Here is a 13,520-nt window from a genome sequence, read left to right as displayed (position 1 = left end):
CAGCATTAAGAGAATCTTCATCTCCGGCTTTCTCAAAACAGAAGTGCAGATGTCCCCAGGGACACGGGGAGACTGTCTGAGTGAAGTCCACAAGTTTGCAAAGCATACAGTGAAGCAGGATGAAGAAAACTCCTAAGGCAATGTTGGTGAACCTTTCAGGAAGTTCTCCAGCTCTTCAAACACAATGCTATTTTAAAGGTGTTTTATAAATTCCATGTTTTTGCCTTCCTAAGGGCAGCACCTCCTGACTAAAATGTGCATAAGCTCTCTTCTTGTTCTCATCCTCAGATACCTCCCTGTTGTTCCCTCACCTGGATTGAATGAAATGAATGTCATTTAGCAGTTTGAAACTCCATATTGCTTTTCATTAAAAAACAACTATCAGGTACTTTACTGGAAAATTGCTTGACTTTAGTAGAGAACAAATCTTGTACTCCCAAATTTGAAACATCATTTATAGGTGAGAAATCCTCCATAAGTATACAGTAAATCCACTTGTATTCATGTGTAGTTTCAGTTGATTCTCTGAAGTGGAAAAGTATGAAACAAGCATGGTCTGAAAAACACCAGCAGTAGAATAAAGCCACTACTTTAATGGGACCCTACAGCCAGCCCTGCTACTGAAGTTACCAGCAGCCCTTCAAACAAAAAAATCTTGGCCAGTGCCTGTAAAACTAAGAGCATGTGAAAAACGAACAAACAAGAAGTCAGCTTAAAAAAAAAAGAAAATGAGTTAAGAAATGCCCCAATTATCAAATGAAAAGCTTTATTAAGAAACAAATGCAGGTAGGTGGAAGACTGAAGCAGCTCTTAACTAACTGAATATCTGACTGTGTTTTGATTATTACCCATAGCTGATCATGTTTGCTGAATTGGGGCACTTCCCATAAGAGATTCTATTCTTAAGAGCTCTCTTCTTCCTCCCAACAAAAATCAGCATATTTCACCAGAAACACTTCAGTTCTCACACGTGCAGCTTGCAGGTGAGAGGGGAAAATCATCAGCTTTGAAAACTGGAATACAAACCAAACAAACAACAACAATCCACATATAAGATTAAGAACTTGAAGCGGCTTCCAAAGGATCTTGACCATTGTTTTAAAAGCGTCCAATGAGCTTGGGTTCCTGGGAACAGTTAATGTAGAAGGAGCTCCGTTTCATTCTTCCCACAAGCATGCAGAGCTATCAATTTAGGGAAACAAATGCATGCAAGAGAAAATTCAAAGTCCATTGCTAATTTGATCTTTGAAGCTGCTTCTACATGGTAAAATATAATGATGTAAATAATAGTAATTATAATGATATATAAATATAATGATGTAAATCCATCTTAAAAGGATGCTAGTTTTGGCAAAATGAATATATATCCATTAAAATACCAATTGAGACTGACCCACTCATTTAAATGAAATTTTTTGGGGGGACTCGGCTAATCCAAAGTGGTGACTTGGAAGTGAAAGGATACTTAAGAAACTCTGGAATCATTTCAAAGTCCAAACAGGGAGCATCACAATTGCCTAGACGTGACATCATGACAAACTAGGAAACAAACAAAAATTACTGAACGAAGAATGGACATGATGAGTTACCTCAAATCCTTCACCCAAGCTTGCAATTCAAATGAAAAGAAGCATAATTAATTCCTACAGACTCTCAGGTTGCAGTTTACATATAAGGTATTTAAGGAAACAGATGAGGAAGCATAAAGATTATGGACATTCCAATTATGTAAATCTGTAAATTGGATGTCACCAAACCTTCTCCCACTCTCAACTCACTTTGTATCAGATACAACTGTTTCATATATTGATTTATTTCCAGTTTCTATAATCAGAACAGAGATTCTGCAAGGCCCTTTTTCAGATAATACATGTTTAAGACAAAAGAATACAAACAAGAATCTTATTTACATTACCCCCAAAATAGACTCCTAAGAATCCAGAATCCGATACTTAATAAACAGTTAAAACTTTTGACCACATAAAACAATTATGACATATACTATGTGGTTCTTTAATAGTTTTGAAGAGTACAGCTGTTTGTGAACTACCTCTGAGTAAGCTGTCTAGGACAGAAGGAAGCTAAAATGAAACTGATGGTGCTTTGGCTGTTGCCAGACTTGAAAGAAAATTCAAAGGCTTCATCAGTGCATAGGGGCTCAGGTCAGGCCACAGCAGTCTCAATTTACTGCACTCTCACATATCATTCTGGTCAACAACAAAAAAATGCCAGCATGAGACATTAACGTTACGTCCAAGACTTGAGATGCGGCTCATATAATCATAGAATGGTATGGGCTGGAAGGGCCCTTAAACATCATGTAAGCAACAATTCAAATGTGGCACTATGCTATCATTGGAATATTACATGTATTTTGGAAATAAGATAGTGTAATGTATTTTGAAGTTGCACTCTCTCTACAAGGTCACTGCTCCCTAACATTATAGAATATATTCCCAAAAAATTGTTTCCTGCAGACACACCATCTTCTCTCAGATGAGTGGAGCAGGGTTCTTCCATGAGGAGAAACCTACCACCTTGCTCTTTTAGTATGATAGTGAGTTACCAGCCATCACAGAGGCAAACCAAACAGACTAAACTCCAAAGTACTCTGAATTATAAGAACTTTTAGTCCAACATTGCACTGTAATACAGTTAAAGAAAACACAATGCATTTTGGAATTAAAAAAAAAGATTATTATTAATTTTAGGAGCCCATGTGTTGAAAAGCAGCCATAAGAACTTCAGATTCAGGGTCAGCTGCCTGAATATGACATTTTTGCAGTTATGGCACTGTGTGGGCAGCAAGGACTATGATATTTGGCTATATGAATGTATGAAGCATGAACAGCAACAAGAAAACAAGATTTCCTGCTTATGTAAAGAATACACTAGAACTCAGTGCAGATGAAAGTGGATCACTGGAGATGTTCATGGAGGAAAGGAACTAAAAGGCTGAATGACAAGTTTTATACTGTGAAGTATATGAAAAATGACTTACATGGGTTAATAGATTACAAGCACTTGTTGACTGTCTTCAGAGAGTTGCACAAGACAAAGAAGTTAGTTGTAAAGGAAGAATAGGACTTTTCAACCTTGCTGGAAAAAAAGCATAGCAAGAAAAAGCATCAGGATGCTGACACTTAGGAAAAGAACTATTCCAAGAAAAGATGCAATTTCCTAACTGAGGGGGCAATTAATAAAAAAAATGACTACCAAGGAAGATGAGCTAATCCTTGAAGTTTCTGAAGTCAGATTACATATCCTTCTAAAAATATAATTAAACCCAGCTGCAGGAAAAGTACTATTGCTAAAAGGTTCGCAAAAGTTTTCACCAGTCTTGAAGCAAGTTTTTAAGTCTTTTTGAGACCAGACACTGGGACTAACAGAATGTAAAAGGGAGGTATCACCATACAACTCATTTGTTCTTAAGTAACCTCTCTACATCCAAACTTGGCCACTCTGAGAAACAGCATACCAAGCTAGACAGACCTTTGACCTGACCTAGTGCTGCTTCTCTTAAATTGTTCATCCCATTTTCTTCAGAGATTACAGTTAGAACAACTTTGCAAAACCCTGATCATCCTTATAACACTGGCAGCTCTGCTTTAAGACAATGAATATACTGGGTCGCACATGCAGGGGTCAGCATTACTTTTTCTGATTACTGTTTGCAGGCATCATTGTATTTTTCCCGTATTTTATAGTACAAAACCAGAATGCCTCAATGCAAACACAGACAGGAGTAGAATACAGGAGACAAAGATACAATAACATAGTATCACAGTGAGAACAGAAGTTTGTCCTCCCTTGACAGTCTCCTATAAATGGCTATTAAAACACATTTTCTGAATAAGTGACACGCACAGGCTTCACTTTTGCTTCACTGAAACGTTTTCTGGCTAAGAAACTGTTCCTGAAGACAACAAAACGAAGTTCTTATCCGTTTGACACAATTCCTTCTCAATTTCCAGGCACATACATTGTAGCATCTTCTTTCTTCAGTGCAGAGGGCAATTACAATAAAAAAGATAACTCAACAACTGCTCTTCACCAACTTCCTTTGCATTCTCTGCCCACTGAGCAGCTGTCTGCAACATCCACAAAGTAACAGAGCGAGCTTCTACAGTTTGAAGGGCAGCACTAAGCATCTCAATATCATTATTCAGGAATGCTGGCAAGACACACCTCTGCATAGTACAATCATGAAGCTAATCTATCACTCAGTAGCACTAGTCCCAGCCTCTTCTGAGTTTCTTTCTGACTACTGTTTTGCTGCCTTCTTCACTCTTTATTATACTTCACCTTAAAATCCTAAATCCATTCTTTGCACCCCTCCGGTATCTACCAACCTGGAACTTAAGCCTCACTAAAGCTTACTGGAGCTACAAGAAATGTGCAAAAAATAACTACTAAATGTTCTCCTCCCAGCTCTGGCTTTCTCTTCCACTACACGTACACCTTCTTGCACATAAATAAAGCCCTCTTTGCATAAGAACGTCATTATGAGCTGGTCTTCATCACTTCACAAACCTGCAGCAATTGCATGATGTCCCCAGTGACAGAGGCAAGAAGGAGAATATGTCATGCCACTTTCTAAAAATGCAATGAGGAGGACGTGGGAATGATAGGCGAGTCAGCCTTACCTCTGTCCGTCCTAAGTTTATAGAGTAAATGCTGCAAGCCATTTTCAAACATTCAAAGGACAAGAAGGTGGCTAGGAAAGGCATTTAATGACGTATGAATCTGACTGCTTTCTAGAATGAAATGCCAGGCTTTGAGACTGAGTGGAGAGCAATGGATGCTGCTTACACTGACTTCAGCAAACCTCTTGATGCAGTTTCTCACAGCATCCTTATAAGCCATACTGGGGAGCTCTGGGTGCAGCCCAGTAAGAAAGTCAGTGAGAAACTGCTTGACCTGTCAGGCTCAAAGAATGATCAATGGTTTGAAGTCTACACTTGGTGGCAAGTTATGAAAAGTGTGCCTCAGAAGACAATGCTAGGATCAATGCTATTCAGTGTTTTCATGAGTGATGCAGAGAAAGTGACAGAACATACTCTCAACAATAACAGAAAAGCTAGCATACTGGAGGGAGTTGCTGACATACGAGAGGGTGGGGGGTACCACCCAGAAGGACCTTGACAGTCTGAATGAGTAAGCAGACAAAAACCTCCTGAATTTCACCGAAGGCAGATTCTTGCATTTGGGACAGACTAGCCCTGTGTAAGACACTGGCTGAAGATCAACTGGAGAGGAAGACAGATCTGGAAAAAACTGGAGAGTCCAGGTGGACAAGAAGTGGAATACAAGTGAGCACTGCAAAACAATGCACCTACTTCATTTGTCTAAGAATGCTGCAAATATTCAAATCTGAATCAAGCTACTGAAGTATGACAATGAATTTAGATAAACACTGGAGTAACAAGATGGAACATGACATGTGATTCATTTAGCTCATCTGCCAGTCACAAGAATCAAATTTGGTCAAGAGCCTGACTGGCCTACAAATGGAGTCTAACACAGAAATACTGAAGAGAAGGTAGCTGCAAGAATTTGAGTCTCCCCTCACTTTGTGGAAGTTGCCCAGTCAGGAAACACTGTTTATCAAGACAAGGCCTGCTGCAGTTGCACTTCAGTAGCGCCACAGGTACGTTCAACATTTAAAGGCAAGTAAGACTTCCTAGGGAGCTTACAGCCTAACTAAGGGCTTAATCAGATGAACAGCGCTACTGACCTCAATAGGAAAATCTGATGATAATTTATCTCACAGTGCCCCCAGAGAAAAATCATGTCAAGTCTGGTGTCTCTCCCAAGAGCGAGACAAAGGCCATTAATTCCCTAACACCTCAAAACACCTCTCATAAAAGTTTTAAAACTGTCCTTAGATTACAGAAAAGAACTACTCCAAACAATCCTCGGAATATATCTTGCAATATCAGAATTGCTTTAAAAAAGGGGAACACAAAAGACCACCATTTAAAATTTCAACTAAATGCTCAGTAACAGGAGTGAGTCTGCTGAATAGACTCAAATGAAGTTTTGGAAGATCCTTCCTGAGATAAAAGCCTCTGAGTTGCACAAATGCTCTTTTAGGGAGACCACTCCTTGTCACTGAAACTGCCTGCAAGTTAGGTTACAAGGTTCCCAAAACTGAAATTTATCTGCACACTGTCACAAGAAGGTGAGCACCTTTGCCTTGAACATGCTTACAAGTCCTAGATAGACAAGTGACTACTTTTCAGTTCAAGATTACAGGCCCTCCCAGTGCTGAGGCCTCTTCCACTAACTCCCAAGCACCACTGAACCAAGTGCTTAAAGTACAAAATAAGACAATCCAGTAACTACTTTAAAACAGGAATACTCCTCTCTCCACAAAACCCCCACAGCCTGTCTCATAATCCAAACTGACCCCTGTACTCCTTTAGCAAGATAAAAAGGCTTTTCTTGATCTAAATAGTTCTAAAATGTACCACTAACAACAACAACAAAAATGTTTTGGGAGGGATTTGCATGGACAGATCTGACAGTCTGCTTGGGCTGCGAAATATAAATCCAATTTGGATCTCTCCCCAAGAATAAGCAGGTATTAAGGGATCAGAGATAGGCATTATGTCTCTAATATAACTGTATTTGTCAACCCGCATTTAGACTGAGTCATTCCATTTTTGTTTTGTATGTGTTATGGCCATTTAACATTTTAATACATAAATAGATGTAGAATACCACCATATAGCCTTGCTATCAAATCTGTCCCTCAGCTACTGATTTATAAGACAGAGGCAAACACTGCAAAACAACTAAAACTGCTGCAAAAACAGTAAAAACAGTTCTAAGGGCACTTCCACATTCAAAATGAATTTTAGAAGCTTTAATGGTCCTGTCTAAAAGCTCCACCCAGTGAGGAAAGTAAAAACAATGGTGTGCATACAAATATAGCCTATTCTTAAAGGACTTAAGAACCCGTGAGGTCACCGGTCCCTCGACACATGCTATGCAGGTATATATTCTAAAAATGAAGACCAAAATATGCTGCAAATAGAATAATTAGAGAAAAGTAAGTGTAATATGATCAAGAATACAAGAAAAGTAGTGAGAAATCACTATCCATATATGCTGCAACATAGAAGGTAATAGGGGACAAAGTGGAAGCATTAGGTAGAGAACAGAATCTCTTCTGTGTATGCTGCAGAGTAAAGCACAATCATCAGCAGGTGGAGACACCTCCAACAAAGAGAGCAGACAATACTTTTTGAAGGGAGAGAGAACGTGACATGGTTTGCAGTCTGATCAATGCCAAAAGTGCTCTGAACACGAGTGATACTTTAAATGTTTTTCATTCAGCTACCTGTTAACTTCAGTGGAAAATGTGCTGGGAAATGCGGACAGTCACTTTTGAAGTTGAACACTGAGAAAGAGAAGTTTGGTATATCCTCTTAACATACTTCAAGGATGTTCAAGGGTCCAAGTTCCTTTCCATGACATCAGCTTGCACATTTATGTCCAACTGGTTCTCCCAAATCCTTGTCCAGGAAATTTAGGAAAGAACATGCAATACACAAGCAAGACGGAAGACATTTAGAACAAGAGAGAAGGAAAAGGTGTAAGGGACCATGCTGCTAGTAGGCCAATGGCAATTTCTGAATTGACATGCACTGTAATTGTTTCATTAGAAGAAACAAGGTTCAAGTTCATACGCATGGCCTGAAAACATTCTGCAAATACAGAATTCAGCTTACATATTTCAACCTGTTATCATTCTAATTACCCAGCCAAGAAATCCTCCTGGCCTAGAAGAAAGTAGAGGGTGACTTTTGCCTCCTTGAGTGGCAGTGGGAACTTTCACCCAGAAAATGCCAAATGCAGCAAAGAAGCAACATGCCCACAGAGCGAACAAAGATCCAAGATCTGAAAACCCAGACGATTCTGTACACAATCCAGCATGTATGAATTGGCATCAGGTAAGGAGATGAACACATAATAAATACAGCAATAGCAGGAACATTTTAAAAAGTCACTGCAGTCCCAACACTTGTTACCTGTTTTTAAACACAGATTCACAAACATGAATTAGATTTGTGGGGCACGCAGGTCTGTCTGGATAATGGCACACATCACACGCCAGTACTGAGGGTATCTCTATTGCCAAACAAGATGTTTGGTGGAGGCAAACACCAGAGTCAAACACTTCCAAAATCCAGCAAGCTTTTACAGTTGCAATGCTTCCTTTTGGCTGTATCCGGGGCTCTTCTCTGGCGGCATTTTAAAAAAGTTAGTGGAGGCAGCAATTGTGGCTTTCTCAGCTGCTGGTATTTTCCCTGTCCACTCAGGGTTCTGGGATCTCGGGGATGGCGGTGTTGCTGGTAGGTCTGACTCTGCAGCATCCATGTGCACAGATAAAGTTGCTGGAATACAGAATTGCAGAAAAGGGGGAACAGAAGAAGAGAGTAGGAAAAGGAAATAAAAAAATGTTAGAACAAGTGACTTCATGGCAAACTCCTCATATACTTCAATACTTATATATATGAGGGTTTTATTTATTGAGTTCCTGCAAGTTCTGCTCCAAGTTCTTTAAAATATAAATTCTTAATGGCATTAGCATCTTTGCCCTGATGATTTCCACATTCCGAACTTTAGGTTCCATTAGTCAAAGTTCCTACTGAAAATTAGGAATTTCAGTCTCTGAAATCTTGGCCATTTCCAGGTTGCAAAGTACAGTTAAAGAAGAAAACAGAGCTCACCAGTACTGACAATACCATGAACCTCCACATATATTCAATATGGTAAATCAGCCTATTAGAGCAAGACGCTGCTATGCTAGGCTGGAATCCATTCTCATTTTCTCAACACAATCAGATTCAAAATGGAACAAGATACAATTAGCAGGAAAGATCTGCAGACCCACAGCTCAACTGAACAGTAACCCACATTTCTAGAATGATTAGAAGAAACCTGGAAATATGACAGTTTACTCCCATTCTCAGTATTCTGAATTGCAAGCAGAACAGAGAAAAAATAAAAACAAGAAATTGTCAGAAGAGTCTTTTGGGCAACCACAGGTTTTTTTGAACAAGTAACTGCTTCAGTACCAAACACATCTCTTTTGCCTTGTATTCTCCCAGCAGATAATAACTGTTTGTGTGCTTTCATTACAAGTTGACTCTGCTGCTCGGTAGTGGATGAATGATAAAAAGGCCACAGCAGGACTCAACTAGAAGACTGACTGCTTTGAAGTTTATATACAAAGCTAGTATCAGTGGCTGAGGTTAGCTGTTAATGCACTCAGTAGACCTGGAACCCAGCAGTCTTAGTCCTGCCCATCTAAAACAATGAGTCATTCACACGCATCTACAACAACACAGCTGATAACACTACATGGTGCGTTTTACTTTTAGCCTATTGATCTCCTTCATCTGAAGGCCAGAGGAAAAATGCAGGAAAAAAACTACAACAAAAGAAGTAAAAAATCCTGAAACTATTAATTACTACCAACACTACACTAAGGACACTCACCAGCAGACTCCCCACCTTTGGCTTCTCATTATGAGGTACCATCACACTATGACAAAGAGTGAATGTATTAGCATTAGCAAGAAATTGCGAAGCAAAAATCACTAAACTGCCACTGCTCAGACTGTTCTCTGATAGGCAGTTTCAGAAGCTGCTAACTGGCACCTTTTAAAATTTTTAAATTCATTTATTTTACAGGTATGATTGCATACAAAGAGAAACAAAATCTATTTATGAAGATTTTTCATCCAGACTCATCACTATGGTACCTGAATAAGACAATGGTTACCATGTGCACTGCTACATAATATAGGTGCCTGAAACATATCAATATAAAGTTGGACAGTTTTTCACCATGTTTTTCATGACCATCTACGCTTGTGGTCTACTTTAACAAATGGAAGACACACACAACAATCTTTGTGAGATCCTTTCAAGCTAGTGAATAATTACAACGCAAATAAAGAAATACAGTTTTTCTCAGACCACTATGCCACTGAGGAAATTACTCCAAATATATATCACAGGGGAGCCCAACAAAACACAAGGACACTATCAATGAATTCTGATGCCCCAGTCTTATATCACTGAAAGTTTGAAGGACCTTTATCACCACAGACTTTCCTTTTCCCTAGGCACTGGCTTTTGGTCCCTGAATTGTACAAACTTTTGGTCTAATCTAGTACAGCCAACGTTCCTCCAGATTTCCTTATTCTGTGGCCAAATTACACCAGTTAGACTTTTGTTCTTACCTTGTTAAAGTCTTACACTTTAGGATGCAAACACAGATGTATCATGTAGTGTAGAATGCACTAACTTTCATTTTCGGTCCCTCTCAACACTCACACAAGCCTGTCAACTTATTTTTGACAATAGTTTTCATTTGCTGAAAAGAAAACAGATTTTCTGTCCATTTTTTCCCTTTGTCTCAATATCCATGTCTTTTCCTAAAATGCTATTCAACAAATCAGTTGTGATATTCTGGCTAGTTAGACTCAAATTGTGAGCAAATAATGGAAGCTTAATATTGTAATGATAACGACCATGGCATTTCTGCTACAGTAGTTTATGCTGACATTCGTATAAAGCTCTCTAACAGAACATAACTACAAACCCATAAGTACTGTCAGAAAAACATGTGAGAAGACAACAGAATAAACTTAGTTTGCTTGAGTCTCAAATAAACATATCTCCAGTTTTCTCCTCTCATTCCTGCAACTAGAAAGAAGCTGGCATCTACATCTCATATTCCTTTTATTAGCATCTTCTGATTTCAGCCAAATTCAACTCAAAACTTTCAGTGGATGACGGTGGCGGGGGAGGTGACAGGGGAAGATTTGTAGCTGCATGTTTAAGAAAGAAGCCAAATTCATCACAATGACAGGGGAGAGTGTTGGCAGAGATTTGAGCTATTTATTCTTTTAGGAAAATCCTATAAAGAATGACACGAGGAAGCCTCTATCTGCAGTCTTGTTCATCACACTGGTGAGGAGTCCGATAACAGATGTATGCAGTAGCGTGATTTAGTGCCGGGAGCTGGCCCCTGATGTGTATTAATACAGCGGCAAAGCGGAACGAGCCCCTCTTCATCACTCATCTCTATAAAAGAGGTGGAATCTGAGATGGCCCGATGTTCGGCAGAGCAAACCCATTTGTTCTGCTGACTGATGGAGCCAGCTCAGGCTGTGTCCTTCACCTCCATGGGGCACTCAGGTTGCAGAAAAGGAGATCACTGAAGCAGGACCTGGTCAACAAGTGAGACGAGAGCAGTTGGACTCTGCTAAGAAGCTATTTAAAAGTGAAGAAATCCAGCACTTTGTATTTCTGCAGTGACAGGCATGGGCCTGCATTTTGATTCACCCGTGTTCCATCTTTTGCAAAAGGAATAAGACACAACAAACAGAAAGAGCCTCTGCAGTGAGAAAATGAGGCTGCCACGATTCCTCAGGGACAGGGAAACCCAGTATGAGACATCTATGCAGTGATGCGTAGGAGTACACAAGGCAGAAAAATCTACATCTGTCCCACCAACATCCAGCAAGCATAAGATGCTTCAGTTAATTCTGCAGAGTAATTCTGTGTTACTTCTTTGGGCATTAATAATTCTGCAGTTGGAGCACCTTCAATGGAAATAAAATCAAGTTTCAGAAATTTCTAAGTTACATGCTCAGGTTGAGCTCCAGCTGCAGTTGAGAGACTGCTGTAGAAAGTCAGCAAGGACGCAGCTTCAGTTACCCAATCACAGGAGCTTCTTTTTGCAAGTACTGCAGAAAACCCTGTCCATCTGTTAACATTGCTGGGGATGTTTCTAAATAGGATCTAAGGCAGAGATCTTTGCCATTTCTGATCATTAAAGATCTTGCAGCAGTTTTCTTTCCATGATCAACCCAAGCATCTTGTCCAGATTCCACCAGCTACACTCTCCTTCCTTAATTTGTAACGCTCTATTTTTCTCCCACTCCTCCCTAAAAGAATATCAGACCCCTGTGCTATTTTCCACCACTGACTTCCAGTCCACATGTAGATTCGGTTCTGTAAAAAATGTTCATTATACACTTTGTCTAATCAAATAAATTTACATAATATTTTGAAAGATGTAGACATAGAAATAGAAGCTCTCCTTATAGAATGTGAGCAGCAATGCAGCACAGAAATTACACTCTGAACTGAAAAATAGACAGGTAACAGTGTCTCATAATAATGAGACATGAGCATTCATACCAAGAAAACCTAGCATACCAGAACTTAAATCCTGTGGCAACTGATAGATAATTTTACTAAACCTTTCGCTATAGAAGTCTGAATACTCTAGCACAGGACACTCAAAAGCTAGAAAAGGACATCCTAAACAAACAGTCAATAACAAGAAACACTTCTATTGAGCAACAGATTATTAATTTTCATGTTCTTTTATCTTCTTTTTTAACACAGAATCTTTTAGATGCTCTCCAATCCAGATCTCTAGTCTGGAAAAATGGCACAACTTTCTTCCCTATTTCTTTATTCTATTTTCTATCCACCTGCCCAACAAAGAAACCCACCAAACCTCATTCCTCTTATTAATCACTAGTTCCTTTGGCCTTTATGGTTTTCACATCACTATTTTTCCCATCAGCTCAACCAACTCTTTGTTACTGGATTGTATGGTGTCTTACTGAGCTAGCTGGGAGAACACAGGTCACTTAGTAGCAGGAAAAACGTTTCAGGTGGTGAGAGGACATAAAGAAGTCTCCTAAACCCTCTGTGTTCTGCAGATATATACCTTCTCACGTTCTGAAAGATTAATAAACCAGCATTTTAATCACTACAACGACAGAGTAAGAAAAAGAAAAAAAGTGACCATTTTAATCTACAATACTACGAAAACCCCAAGAGAATACAGCTTTTCTCACCAAGTGATCACACAAAAATTGCCAGATTTCTCCTCCTGCAAAGTGTCTAGAGGCACCCTGAAAAAGGGCACTAAAGCCACCAACTAATGTCAGCCAAAAGGTGGAGGAACACACTCCTGCATGCTGATTATCACGTACTGCACAATTTAGGAACTGTGGAAAGAACACTTTTTGACAAAACAGATTATTAGCCACCACACAGTGAAGCACTAACTTATGCTAGCTTAATATAACTGCATTATCAGATCTGTTTATTAGGCAGCTTTTCATGCTACGCAAAAAAACACGACATTTTCTCACAAGTTGCCTTTCTCTCATGTATTTTTTTAGTTTCAAATTGAGGTAATGCTATTCTTCACTATTCTGACTCTGGCACTCTGCCCAAGAGGGACACGACTTTAGAAATGCTGACACACAGATAAATCCAGGCTACCTGACGTTGGGCTGGACATGGAGGCTGCAGCTGGCTTTCGTTTCCTCTTGATGTCCCTTGAGCACGGTGGTCCCAGGTGTACATTTGCTTGCCTACAGAGAAATTAAAACAGCAAATTAAACTCTGTTCCAGTGTCACCTTCCCACAAGATTCTGGCCAATCATCTCCAGCCCTCCTCTGCATCA

At 39.5% G+C, this 13,520-nt stretch overlaps 1 protein-coding gene across 11 annotated transcripts in view; it reads right to left on the bottom strand.

Moving 5' to 3' along the window:
* Positions 750 to 13,520, bottom strand: part of GPATCH2L (G-patch domain containing 2 like) — a 78,094-nt gene continuing 65,323 nt past the window's right edge. For 9 of the 11 annotated variants that reach the window (XM_021402906.1, XM_021402916.1, XM_021402907.1 and 6 more), the window contains 2 exons: positions 13,336 to 13,427; positions 750 to 8,405 (listed from right to left, as the gene is read on the bottom strand). In XM_021402906.1, coding sequence (XP_021258581.1) covers positions 8,209 to 8,405; positions 13,336 to 13,427 — 289 coding nt within the window. In that variant the 3' untranslated portion in view covers positions 750 to 8,208. Of the gene's footprint in view, positions 8,406 to 9,513; positions 9,560 to 9,582; positions 11,255 to 13,335; positions 13,428 to 13,520 lie in introns of those variants that run through there. The other 2 variants (XM_021402909.1, XM_021402908.1) reach the window with 2 other exon arrangements.

Source organism: Numida meleagris, chromosome 6 (assembly GCF_002078875.1).
Source record: "Numida meleagris isolate 19003 breed g44 Domestic line chromosome 6, NumMel1.0, whole genome shotgun sequence".
In the NCBI taxonomy this organism is placed as follows: Eukaryota; Metazoa; Chordata; class Aves; order Galliformes; family Numididae; genus Numida; species Numida meleagris.
Note: the sequence above shows the minus strand (reverse complement) of the source record. Positions and strands in the feature narration are given on the sequence as shown.